The 14,376-nt window shown below is 38.9% G+C and overlaps 1 protein-coding gene across 1 annotated transcript in view; it reads right to left on the bottom strand.

Moving 5' to 3' along the window:
* Lama1 (laminin subunit alpha 1) overlaps positions 1-14,376 on the bottom strand; it is a 155,697-nt gene that overhangs the window by 124,809 nt on the left and 16,512 nt on the right. The window contains exon 2 of the mRNA XM_070028852.1: positions 344-514. Coding sequence (XP_069884953.1) covers positions 344-514 — 171 coding nt within the window. The remainder of the gene's footprint in view (positions 1-343; positions 515-14,376) is intronic.

Genomic DNA, 14,376 nt, shown 5'->3' on the forward strand with positions numbered 1-14,376 from the left:
GGACAGATGGAGAGAGAGAGGGAGAGAAAGATGATAGGTAAATAGATTCTATATCAAGAGATTATAGAGAGAGACAGACAGACAGATAGAGGAGTGACTGAAGGAGAGGTAGAAAAGTCAGTAGATAAACAAAAAGGTGAGATAGATAGATAGATAGATAGATAGATGGATGGATGGATAGATAGATAGATAGATAGATAGATAGATAGATAGATAGATAGATAGATAGATAGATAGATAGATAGATAGATAGATAGATAGATAGATAGATAGATGGAATAGACAAATAGATACCTATCCAGATACAGTAAAACAAAGAATCTCCCATGTGCTTTGCACTTGCCTCTGGGGTTGGTGCTGTTGCTGTCACAGACCCGGCACTGGGCATTCCGCACTGGCCGGCCGGGCACGTGCTCCACAAGTTTGCAGTACATCTCAGGCCCTTTCTCCCCACAGGTGGCATTGGCACTGATGTGAGCATTGCTGGCCAGATTGAGAATGGCAGGAAACAGACCTGAAAGTCAAAATTCTCCAGATCAGTTGAACCATCCATTTTAGAGGAGAATCAAGAAAAGATTCTAAACACAGGAGCTCAGGGAAGCCTTCCTCTAAGTCAGTATCCACAGAATGTAATCAGATTTCATGGAAATGAGACTCTGAGACAAGCAAAATGGCTATCAAAACATAAAATAAACCTCAAAACTCAACCATTGGTGGGGACTGAGAACAACAGACACAGGAAGCTTTGGGGATTACTATAATTTGATATAAGTTTGCCTTTCCCGAGCACATGCAGTCACGAAAAAAAAAAATACAGAATGCATGCAACTAAGTTTTGCAGATTTAGATATTTGCTATCCGTAACTATTTTTTAATTGTGAAAATACTGTACAGAAGGGTTACAATTACAGGGGCAAGATAATGAGTACATTTCTTATCAAGCATTGTAGCCTCCTCCTTTGTTTCCCCTTCCTATCCTTTCCCATCCCCCCCCCGCCTCCCCCACCCAATCCTCCCCCCCAGCACCCCTGCCCCCCGTTTTTGACATAATGACTTGTACATCTCATTGTTGCAATGGGTCCACCTGTATCCCTATTTTAATGAATTGTTTTTTTCCCTTCCCCTCCACAAATTATACCAACATCAAATACCGTGAAAACAGGGGTTATACCGTGGGGGAGAGACATACAAAGCAACAAAGAAATAATCTTATAAATGTGTTAGAAACAATCGCATGAAAGAAAAAAAAACATTTGAATACATATCTTAGGGTTCATTTCCCTAACATCAACTTATCTGACCTTTTCTGCTTGATCAGACATATACTACTTATTGCAAATAAGGGAAACCATGGGACCTATGTTTCTTTGGGCCTGGCTTACTTCACTTCATATAATTTTTTCCAAGTCTTTCCATTTCCTAACAAATGGGGCAATGTCATTCTTTCTGATGGAGGCATAGAATTCCATTGTGTATATATGCCACATTTTCTTGATCCATTCATCTACTGAGGGGCATATGGGTTGGTTCCATATCTTAGCTATGGTAAATAAGGCTGCAATAAACATAGATATGCTGGTAGCCTTGGTATGGCCTTGTTTGTGATCATTTGGGTAAATGTCCAAAAGTGGGATTGCTGGGTCATAGGGGAGCTCTATGTGAAGTCTTTTGAGGAACCTCCACACTGCTTTCCAAAGTGGTTGAACAAGTTTACACTCCCACAAACAATGCAGGAAGGTTCCCTTCTGTCCACATCCCCTCCAGTATCTTCTGTTATTAGAGTTCTTGATTATAGCCATTCTAACTGGGGTGACCTGGTATCTCAATGCTGTTTTGAGTTGCATTTCTTTTATGGCTAGGGAGGTTGAGCATTTCTTCATGTGTTTATTGGCCATCCTTCTTTCCTCTTCAGAGAAGTTTCTCTTTAAGTCTTTAGCCCACTTATTTATTGGGCAGTTGTTTCTTTGAGAATTTGTTGTTGGGGGATTTAATTTTTTGAGTTCAAGGTATATTTTAGATATGAGAGCCTTGTCCGTTGTATGGCTAGTGAAGATCTTCTCCCAATCCGTGGGCTTTCTATTGATCTTGCTAGCTATGTCTTTTGCCATGCAGAAGCTCTGCAACTTCATGCAATCCCATTTGTCCAACCTTTCTTTGATTTGTTGTGTTTCTGAGTCTCTACTAAGAAAATTTTGGCCTGTGCCAAGGAGACCTAGGGTTTCTCCTATTCCATCTTGTAATGTTTTCAGAATGTCTGCTTTGACTCAAAGGTCTTTGATCCATTTGGAGTTGATTCTAGTGCAGGGTGGTATATAAGGATCTAGCTTTAGTTTTCTACAAGTAGTTAACCAATTTTGCCAGCACTATTTACTGAAAAGGCTGTCTTTCTTCCATTCTATTTAAAATTTTTATTTTAGAAGTAAGAAACTCATAGACAAATACTGCTGCAAATGCTGAAGTGAGGTGCCCTAATGCTTTCTAATTCTTTTTAAATCTAACACAAACAAGTTGCCTCGTTCTAGTAGGATTTAGGAAATCTATGCTATAATTATCTAGTTTTTCTCTTTCATTACTCGTTTTATTTTGTTTTGTTTTTTGGTGAATACAACATTCGCACACAAAAGTCCAAGTTACAAAATTCTCTTCAACTCTGCATTAATCCTGGCCTCTGTGTAGTCTCTTTGTCTCTGCTGATTTTTAACATGAAGCATCTAGGGTCAGAACCAGGTACATATTACTCAAAAACATTTTTTGCATGACTCTGACATAAAGTATTTCTATTAGTTTCTTTAGAGAGTTAGCATTCTATTGCTAAGAGAGGATCATAGCAGTGAAGATTCTACAAAGATCTAGAAATGACACTGACTATGAAATGACCAGGGAGGTCTATGTGACAGACATTGGAAACAGACAGAGAATTGGGAGGGTCTTAAGCTTCCTGGAGTTTCCCTAATTTGTTAGAAATTGATCCTCAATGATCACAGCATAGAGTGTTTTCTTTATAACAACAAAACAAAACATACAGTCAGGGCTGGGGAGGTAGAACAGAGGTAGAGCACTGCACTGGCACATGCAGGCCCTGGGTTCTCTCCACAACACTGTGAGAAATGAAAAGAACAGAAATGAAAAGAAATGAAAAAAGAACAGTCAAGATTATTTCTGAACTGTTGGTTTTCTAGTGAAATTTGAAATAGCATAGGGTAGTTTTAATTTTATAGAAAGAATTTATGTCTTTACTTTTAGGAACTAATATATTAAATATTATTTATGTTATAAATATTTTAACCATTTAAACTCTAGAACAAAATAATCATTGTTGTAAGAGCAGGTGCATTAAAGAAGTACTCCCCACTGATTTTTTTAAAAAATGTTTGAGTCTTTCAAAAATTTTATGTAAAGCAGAATTACCTATTAGTTCTAATGTAAAAGAAGAACCCAGCTGGGTGCCAGTGGCTCAAGCCTATAATCCTAACTACTCAGGAGGCTGAGATCTGAGGACTGTAGTTCCACCCTGGCCAGAGCAGAAAAGTCCCCATGAAACTCTGATCTCCAATTAGCTACTCAAAAAAACACAGAAGTGGACTGTGGTTCAACTGGTAGAGTGCTAGCTTTTGAGTACAAATAGTCTCAGGAACAGAGCCCAAGCCTTGAATTCAAGTCTGTAACTGACAAAAAAAAAAAAAAAAAAAAAAAACCCTATTAAGTTAATAGGCCCCAAGCCTCTGACTATTTATTAGTTGGTTCTATATGCTATAAAATTTGGAACACCAAATACTATATACATATCCAAATAAGTTTCATATGTATTTTCATTTGTGGCTTGAAATTGGTTATATAATCATATTCCCTTAAAGAAGTAAAAAATGCTTTATGTGGAATCAATTTATACAGTTCCCCAAATTATTCATTTTATCCATGCAGTAGTTAGTCTATTTGTATACCTGTCTATTGAGCCTCAAAGCCTGGGCACTGTCTCTGAGTTTTTTTCACTCAAGGCTAGTGCTCTACCACTTTGAGTCAGAGTGCCATTTCTTGTTTTCCCAGTTGGTTATTTGGAGATTAGAGTCTCATAGACGTTCCTACCTGAGGCTGGCTTCAAAGGGTGATCTCAGAGCTCAGCCTCCTGAGTAGCTACGAGATTATAGGTGTGAGCCACCATCTTCTGGCTACTAACTAACTCTTGTTAATGACAGTGTCTTGCTACATGGACATGCAAGCAAACTTCTTTGTCTCAGTGCACCCTGTTAATTCTTATATTTTGTGTGATGACATAGCTCCTAAAGTGATATGTGAAGCCTCGAGTGTGACAGTTGCCTGGTAGCTCTATTCTTTAAGAGCTAATAATTTAAAGCATGGAATGCTTTTAAATTATAGTATGTCATTGGGTGCCAATGGCTCATGCTTATAATCCTAACTACTCAAGAGGCTGAGATCTGAAGATCACAGTTTAAAGCCATCCAGGGCAGAAAAATCCATGAGATTTTTATCTCCAATTAACCCCCCCCCAAAAAAAAAACAGAAGTGGAGCTGTGACTCAAAGTGACAGAGCACTAACCTTGAGCAAAAGAGCTCAAGCTCCATAGCAGACAAAAAAAGAAAGAAAAAGAAATATACTCTTTACCTGATTTATGTAATTGTAGCCCCTTCGTACATAGATCACCTTTGTAATAACAAAAATTTTTAAGTCAGAAGTAGAGTTTAGCTCAAGTGATAGAATATCAGCCTTCAGTGACAAAAAAAGAACAGTGCCCACACCCTGAGTTAAAGATCCAGTATTCACACACACACATACACATACACACATAAACACACACACACACACACACACACACACACACACACAAATTATGGTGTTCTGTCTATACAGCTAAAATGACATCTTCTGAATCTCATATACCCCTTAAAATTTGCTGCAATCAACTCTAATCCCTTTCCCTCACACCAACTAGCCAAGAGAGAAGAAGAAACCAGGCTTACAAGAACTGATTGAACAATGCATTTCTCTATCAAGAAAACATTCTTCACCAGTTATCAGATGTTCCTGCGTTCTTCTCATTCGCCCCCTCAGGTTTCTGGACATCAAGAGAACTCCCAGTATCACAAAGCTCCTCCCATTTGAGAAGCTGTGAGAGCCTTTGTTGGAGCTGAAGCAAGGGTTGCTAGGCAGTCATCCCCTGCCCCTGCTACCCCCCACCCTACCCCGGACTCTTTGCCTCAAGTCATGGAGAAAATGCAACACATACCTCATGAATATGACATTTTTGAATAATAAATCAACTGTAGGTAGTTCTTTATATTAGCTAGCTTTTGAAGAACTCCCATGGGGGAGAGGGAAGGAGGTGACTTAATGGTAGAGTATTTGCTTACAATACACAAGGCACTGGATCCTATCTGTAGCACCAAAAAGGAAGGAAGACCAAAAGGCATAAAGTCATGGAGGAAAGACTAATTCTCATTTTTCCTCACCTTGATCTTCCACATGTCCTTTCATTAGCATAGCTATTTAGAATGACAGTTAAATGATTAATTAAAAAAATATACACAGAAGCTGTCTTTTACTAAAATTAAATCTTCCTTCTCAGATGAACTAATAGTTGAAAACAAAAATCTTACTACAAACTATGCCTAAAGGGCCAGGCATGGTAGAACATATCTGTAACCCTTGCTATTTGGGAGGATGAGGAAGGAAAAATCATAATTTAAAGCCATCAGGAGAAAAGAGAGTTGAAAACATATCTGAAAAAAACAAACAAAAAACATTGGCTTATACCTATAATCCTATCTATTTAACTATTCAGGGGACTGAGATCTAAGAATCTCAGTTCAAAGCTAGTCAGACAAATTGAAAATAGTTTTATTTCCAGTTAACCACAAAAAAAATCTGAAACCAGAGGCATGGTTCAGGTGGTAGAGCACCAGCTGTTAATGTAAAGGCCAAGAGATGAAAGGAGCTGAGAGTTCTATTCCTAGTACCACACACATAAACAACTTTGTGGTATATATTACAGTTATTCTCACAATTTCCACTTAACAGAGTCATTTCTTTTTCTTTTTCTTTTTTTTTTTTGGTCGGTCATGGGGCTTGAACTCTGGGCTTGGGTGCTGTCCCTGCACTCTTCAGCTCAAGGCAAGCGCTCTACCGCTTGAGCCACAGCACCACTTCTGGTTTTCTAGTGGTTTATTGGAGATAAGAGTATCACGGACTTTCCTGCCCGGGCCAGCTTTGAACCTAGATCGTCAGATCTCAGCTTCCTGAGTAGCTAGGATTACAGACATGAGCCACCGGCGCCAGGCTTGACAGAGTCATTTCTATTCCTTGTTGCATGGGACCACATCTGTGAAGGGGAAAGAAAGCTGGAGGTGGGGACTGGAGAGAAAGCATGTTGGAAAACGATGTTTTCCAGAGGTAACAGGAGTCTCTGAATCATTATAAAGCTCATTGAAATATTTCAGAGCAAGGCACTAATGATCCCCCAGCAGGAAGAGGGGAGGGAAATCAAAGAATAAGAAAGGTCATGGGGATCAAAGCCTTACCAAGAAAAAAAGTTTTGTCTCACATATAAACATCGTGTTATCAATTCTGTAGCATGGCCCAAACAAGGCTATTTTCCCATTAGCAAGTCATGCATGCCCCTAACACATCATACTACACATATTTGTTAAGAGGTTTTATTTACTTAGTAATTATTACTGTAGTACTAATGTTTGCCTTTTTTCCATTCAGACACACAATTCAGAATCATTTCCCATAGTACATTTAGCCAGTCACTACTTTATTACTCCAAGCACCAGCAACCATGAAACAAATTCCCTCTAGTCATTGGCTGCTTTTGTTTTGTCTCCTTTTGTCTTCATATCTTGAGTACACTTGGCCTTCTGGAATTTATTCCAGAACCATGTTAATCTACTAGAAAGTTCTCTAAGTAACATTAAGTGATAGACAAAAATGCTACTACATATAAACCATCCCCATATGGAGAAATTGCCAGGTAGTTTGATAATTCATTTCTAGAGGTTTCTGGGAGTTTTGTGTTCCCAAGACAATATATTTTCTTGACTTAAAAGTAAAATGCCTGTGCCAGGTACTGGTGGCACACACCTGTAATCCTAGCTACTCAGGAGGCTAAGGCTGAAATCTAAGGATCATAGTTTCAAAGCCAGGCTGGGCAGGGAAGTCCATGAGACTCATCTCCAATAAACCACCAGAATACAGGAAGTGTGCTGTGGCTCAAGTGGTAGAGCACTTGCCTTGAGCTGAAGAGCTCAGGTACAGAGCCCAAGCCCAGAGTTCAAGCTCCAAGAAGAACCAAAAAAAAATTTTTTTTGAATTGTTCACTAGGTCTGTACTCATTACAAGAGCTGTTTTTTGTTTTAGTTTTTGTTTATTTTGTCGGTCGTGGGGCTTGAGCTCAGGGCTTGGGCCCTGGCCCAGAGTTCTTTTGCTCAAGGCTAGTGCTCTTTCACTTTGAGCCACAGCACCATTTATGGTTTTCTGGTGGTTAATTGGAGATCAGAGTCTCACAGACTTTCCTGCCTGGACTGGATTTGAACTGCAATCCTCAGATCTCAGCCTCCTGAGTAGTTAGGATTTCAGGCATGAGCCAACAGCGTCCCGCACAAGACTTTCTTAGTCAATATTTCTCAAACAATTTACAGCCAACTGCTCAGAGTATTGATTTGCCTGTTTAAGAAAAGGGTAAGTCTTTCCCATTTAGAAAAAAAAATGTTTTCTGACACCCACAAAATGTTAAATTTACCTAGTCCATATTCAAAATCAATGTGATAGTTGGAAAAATTAACTTAAAGGATTAAAGTAAAAAATTTCACATTATTACTACTAAGAATTGGAATGAATATTTTACATGGTTGAATCATTCAAGTATCTTCTGGTGGCAGAAGCCTTTATTTTCCAAGGCAAAGCCACTAATAGAATCTGTGGAGAATCTGTGGAGGTAGAAATTAAGGTCCTAAATTGAAAAGTTTGTTATTTTTTAATCATTTAAATCAATTTTGTTCGCCAATGTTCACATCAGCTGATTGAAATCAAGTATAAGAAATGAAATATCTAACAAAGGAGGAAGCAACAATGCTTGATAAGAAATGTACTCATTACCTTGCCCATGTAATTGTAACTCCTCTGTATGGTATTTTCACAATAATAAAAAAAAAGAAATGAAATATCTGTATTTCTTTAGGAAACATGATAGCCACTGACATAAAAACTACAAACAATGGTTTGTAGAACTTATTCAGTAAAACCTCCTGAAGGCATTTAATAATAGACCAGGATAGCCTGACACCAGTGGCTTATGCCTGTAATCCTAACTACTCAAGTGGCTAAAATCTGGAGAATCAAGGCTCACAGCTATCTCAGGAAGAAAAGTTTGCTAGAATCTATCAGCAAAATAACCAGTAAAAAGCTTGGATGGAGGTGTCACTCAAATGGCAAGTCAAGTAAGCAAGCCTAGTGAGTGTGAGCTCCTGAGTTCACACCACAGCACTGACCCAAAAAAATAATACCCTAGAATAATTACATCAAAGGTACTGATTTATTCTAATAGTATAATATTCTAGGTCTGTGATATTAAGGTGTTATAATGAAATGAATTTTAGGTAGATGTGTGAATTCATGTTTAGTCATATTCTCAGAGTTACACATATCAGAATAAAACACAAGTGATAGTGTTTGGTAGTGCTCTAGACACTTAAGTGGTCTGTGCACTGTTCCACAGTTTTTTTGAACAAGGCTACCACTTAAGCCACAGCTCTACTAGGTTTTTTTTTTGGGGGGGGGGTTGGCTTATGAATTGGAGATAAGTGTCTCATGAAATTTCCTGCCCAGGTTAGCTTTGAACCACAATCCTCATATCTAAGCCTCCTGAGTAGCTAGCATTACAGGGATGAGCCACTGGCACCTGGCTCTAGCTACGTAAGCTTTTAATGAGAGCCCCTCGAGTGTGAAATTCTATTCCAAGCCTCACAGAAATAGTGTTACCAGTGAGCTCTTCCTGATCCAAGAGTCTCACAATCAGAGGGAAAACCAGGCATATATTCATAGATTTTGTTAAAATATTTAATACAAAGACATAATTAAAATACAGATTCCCAGAAAGATTGTACAGAGCAACAAAACCAGTTAGGTATCATACAGTCTGCATAGTTTAACCACAGGAACAAGTCCTGAGAAGCACACTTCAGTAGGAGCATCATGGAACATGTTCACACACACTAGATGGCACAAGTCTATCCCTCCATCCTGAGATGGAGGAGGTACAACCAGACACAGCACACCAGGGGAGAGATACTCTAGCACATACCTTTTGCAGGATCTTTCACTTTACAGATAACAGCAGACAACACCCTTAACCATAATGAATCAAAGACAGATCTTTGATTGTCCCCTTTGATTATTTCAACAATCTTGGAGCACTTCTTGCTGGTATTGAGGGTGCTATGCTTTCTCAGTTTCAGTACCATTCCCCCGAGGCTGGTTTGTCTCATTATATATAGATTTAGACTGAATGGGGGTAATGGTTTCCAAAGGCTGTTACTAAATAAAATATGGATATAAAAATTATGTTCATGAAGGTGGCTCAGTGGTAGAGTGCTTGCCTTGCATGCATGAGGTCCTGGGTTCGATTCCTCAGCACTACATAAACAGAAAAAGCTGGAAGTGGCGTTGTGGCTCAAGTGGTAGAGTGCTAGTCTTGAGCTGAAGAGCTGAGGGACAGTGCTCAGGCCCAGAACTGAGGTCCCACAACCAGCAAAAAAAAAAAAAAAAAATTATGTGCATGACCTCCAGTTCTTCAGCTCACATTCCTGTCTCCAATTGGGATCTCTCTTTTTTTTTTTCTTAACCACTAAAAATGTCCTTTTCAAGGTTTTAATCACTTTCTAAACCTAACCAGCAGCTCCCATTAAAAGTTTCCTTTCTTGCTTGCTTAAACTCTGTATCTGTCCCTATTCTGCATATTACATATCTCTACTGCATATATACATCACACTTCATATTGCTGATTCCTAATTTTCCCCCATACCTCGCTGTCATTCCCTTCCAGAACTGACCTATCGCCTCACAGGAACTGATTTCCTTTGGAGAGCAAAGACCACTCATTCACCAAACAAGATGGGGAAGTAAAGGAAGGAAGGCACTTTCCTAAAATGCTATCTTCAAGCACAACACAAACTCATGCAGTATATGAGATTGGGCTTTCTTCCCCCTTCCTCTGTGTACCCTACACCTCTTTGTTCAACATTTAAAATCTTGACATAGATAATGAAAGGGTACCAAGTGGGTGAGAAGAAAACACACTGGATTATGGAATTAGTCGAATTCCAATAGTGGCAAAAATAAAACCTGAGTTGCTAAGGATAAATGCATGCCTTTCCAACCAGCCCCAACCCCCACCTCCTGTCAATCCAGTATTAAGCATGGCATAGCTCCGTAGAGGCAGAAAAGATGAGAGAGTTTCTGTGACAGATATACTGGCATCCCCTTAACCCATGCAATGTTGGTTTCTATGATTTTGGCTAAGTGCATTCAACTATAGATATATAAACACACGTGTGTATGTGTGTGTATGTGTGTGTGTGTGTGTGTGTGTATGTGTGTGTGTAATATACATATATATGTATCATATATATATGAAAACTGCATAGCAGAAGTAAGCAATTCATATGCTTTAAATAACTTTATTATGGAACAGTGCTCTAATTGTCCCACTTTGCCATTATTGTTGTTAATCTCTTACCATGTCTAATTTACAAATGAAGCTTATATAAACATGTATGTTTAAGGAAAAAATTGGTGCATGCAAGACTTAGTACTACACACAATTTCAAGCACCCACCAGGAGTCTTGGAATGTATGCCTCTTACAGATAAGGGGAGAGTTGTGTTCATAAGATGAGGACAATGTCTGAAAAATGTTAGTGTGAAGCCAGACACAGTGGCTCAGCCTGAAATTCCAGATACTTGAGAGGCAGAAATAGGAAGATCAGGTCTAGGTCACCCTAGGCTAAAAGCAGGAGGCTCCATCTGAAAAATAACTAAAGTAGAAAGGACTAGAGTATGTCTCAAATGGTAGTCTACCTGATGAGCAAGTCCTGTGCCCAGAGTTCAAACCAAGTATCACCAGATAAAGCAAAAAGAAAATGTTAGTATGATATTAAGATTGGATTATCAATAACTATATTATTAAAGACAGAAGAGGAAGTTGCTTACTATGTACAGGTATATTTAGTATGACTGGATTCTGCACCAAGGTGGAGACAGCCAAACTAAACGTAGGTTTCTGACATTAATATTCAGATCAGGGGAATCTGGCTAAAGTATAGATTCTCAGCGGCTCAGTCTAGAGCTGCTATGCTTCCTGTCTAACCAGCTCTCCCACCCCCACTCCTGAGACTGCTTTGAGTTCAAGAGACAGGATCATCTGTTGGGATTTCTTCCAGCTCCAACACTCTAGGTTTAGTCAATTTGGCCAAGCATGGAACAAAGCCTGCCACACTGATTCATGAGATCATGCCTCCTCCAGCAGTTTTGTCACTATTTAACCAGAACTCCAGATCCCCGATTCTGCATTCATGTCTGGGGACCTTTGGTGAGTATTTTTAGAGGGAAAATCAAGGTTAAGAGGGAAACATTCCAAGGGCTCCAAAACAAAGACAATCCAGGTCCACTGATCATCAACCAAAGAAATCTAAAGCAAACCTGTATGGCCTCTTCCACACACAGTCAGAGCAGTAAGATTTGCAAAACAAAAACCTGATTTTAAAAAAACAAGCTCAAAACTCAGGCACCAGTAGCTCACACCTTCACTCAGGATGCTGAGATCTGAGGATCACCGTTCAAAAAGCCAGCCCAGGCAGGAAGTTCCTGAGACTCATCTTCAACAAACTACCAAAAATCAAAAAACAGAGCTGTGGCTCAAGTGATCGAGCACTAGCCTTGAGCAAAAGATCAGGGACAATGCCCAAGCCCTGAGCTCAAGCCCCAGGAAAAAAAAAAAAAAAAAAAAAGAAGAAGGCTCAAGATAAATATACTAAAAAAAATAGGAATTTTCTGAGAAAACCTGAAATCAAACCTAAATAAATACTGACTACTTCTTTCTTTCCTTTCTGTCTTTTTGTAGAAATTGATAAGTCATCCCCAGGTTGTCTCCAAACTGAGTTTAAACATTAAAGAGGGTTCAGTTCTAGATGACAGAAAGAGGCAAAGGCAGGGCTAGTTACTTCTTCCACTCCAAAGAGATAAGGGAAGGTCAAGGCCGGAGGAGTGTTCCCCAAGGCCCTGCCCCTCTTAATCTCTATCTATTGTTGGCTCTTACTGAAATTAGATGTTAAAAAATATTTTCGCATGATTTCCCAAGTTCTCCCTTGTATTATGTTTTATTATGTTAGCTGGACAAGAAAAATTTGATTTTAGTAAAGGAGGAAGCAAAACCCAGGCAGGGCTATATTAATTCATTATACCTGTAAGCACATTAATTTACACGATGTCTTCTACACATACCTTCTTTGATGTGTCTTCTTTTAAAACAACCCAGTAATACCAAATGGTCTACCTTTACCACACATCTCACTGGTGTGAAAAGATGAGTCCCCACTTCCTGTTCTCAAGTATTCCTTTCATACTCATTCTTCCTCCCCTGGCCACCTCATCTTCCAAGTGAATACTCACCAGCCCAAGCATTTCTCCAACTCCCAGCCTCTAGCCTTAAGAAGTCTGAAAGAATGGAAGCCTTGCTTGTTTTCTGGAGAATGCCAACCCTTCTTTCTAGCTGCTGGCTCCAAGATTCCAAGCAGCCAAAACAGGACTGCATTAGGCAGCCAATTTCTCTTAGGGCCTGCAATTGCCATCAAGTTCTTCCCTCATCGGTGGTGACAATGAAACACTAAGGATATAAACTGAGATTTAACTCAAGGTGAAAGTCTAGTTAAACTTAAGTGGGAAATAGTGCCACACACTATTCACTTAAAGAGACACAAAGATTATAAAGATTCATATGGTATATATGGATGTGAGAGAGAGGCAGAGATAGGTACAGAGTCACAGACACAGAGAGCAAAACAGAAAGAAATGTAGGTTAAACCATGACTAGGATCAGAGACACAACTAATATTCAAAGAAGCCTACTTTCTACTTAGGCAATAGTGTTCATGCTCCAGAGATGTCTTGTTATCTGTCTCAGTCAACATCAATATATTCCATATTATCATGGAGTATATTAGCAATGGATCACTGTCAAAGCAGTGCATAGCTAATGGCATGATGAACAATAAAGGTGGATTCTCATTGGAAAAAAATTCATAGTAGATAAAGTATCTACACCACCTAACATGTGTTAGAGGACTTTCTGTTTTTGTCAGAATAAATGGGTTCAAGAGTCTTCACACCACTTATAGAAATAGATAAAACTTTCAAATATAGCCATTGGGAGACACTGAAAACAAACAGGAAAAGTTGCTGGAGCTTCAGGTAAGATGAGTGGAAGAAAATGGTTGTCCAGATGAGGACATCATACCTTACCACAAGCCACCAACATTGTGGATCACCAGGCACAACTGGCTGAGCAGTCTGCAACTTCCAGAGCAGACAGGGAGAGCACAGACCCAGTGATGTTGTCAATCAAGGTCATAAACTTGATGCAAAAGGGCAAAGAAAACTCCCAGTGTGGCCAGCCAGAAATTTTGGTTTCAATCAAGAAAGTGACAAACAGCTGGATGGACCAGTCAAAAAAGTAACAGGGGACCCTAGAAACATACCTGGAAACCACAGAAGGGCTATCTTAGGATTTGTTTTTAATTTAAAAAAAAAAAAACAAAATAAAAGGAAGTTTAAGAAAAGAAACAAGACTAATACACTAAAAGCCTATATGATTTTTGAGCAATTAGGTGAACCAAGTATTATGAATTACTTGCAGACAGGAAGACTAATAATGTTAGGCAGAAATTCTATCTAAATTAATCTACAGATTCAAGCAGTTTCTATCAAAATTTCATCCAGCTTTTAAACAGAAATTGACAAGCTAAATGCTGATGGAAAACCAAAGGACCTGGAACAGTCAAACCAGGTGAGAAAAAGTAAACCTAGAAAACTTATTATAACTAGAAAATTTATTATAACACCAGAGGAACAGAGATGTTGCAATGTTACAATAAGACCAAACTTTTGGATTAAGGGAAAAAAATAGAGCCTACAGCTATACAGTTAAATTTGTGATCAACAATTTTTAGCAAAGGTACTAATGTGATTTTGCCTTTTCTTTCTTATAAAAAAGTTCTTACTGCATTTAACAAATGTTGTTGAGATCACTAGATATCCATGTGCAACCAACACAATTTACATATTGCCTCCTTTGCAACCACAAAAGTT

Source organism: Dipodomys merriami, unplaced genomic scaffold (genome assembly GCF_024711535.1).
Source record: "Dipodomys merriami isolate MVZ:Mamm:240054 unplaced genomic scaffold, mDipMer1.0.p SCAF_2, whole genome shotgun sequence".
Classification (NCBI taxonomy): Eukaryota; Metazoa; Chordata; class Mammalia; order Rodentia; family Heteromyidae; genus Dipodomys; species Dipodomys merriami.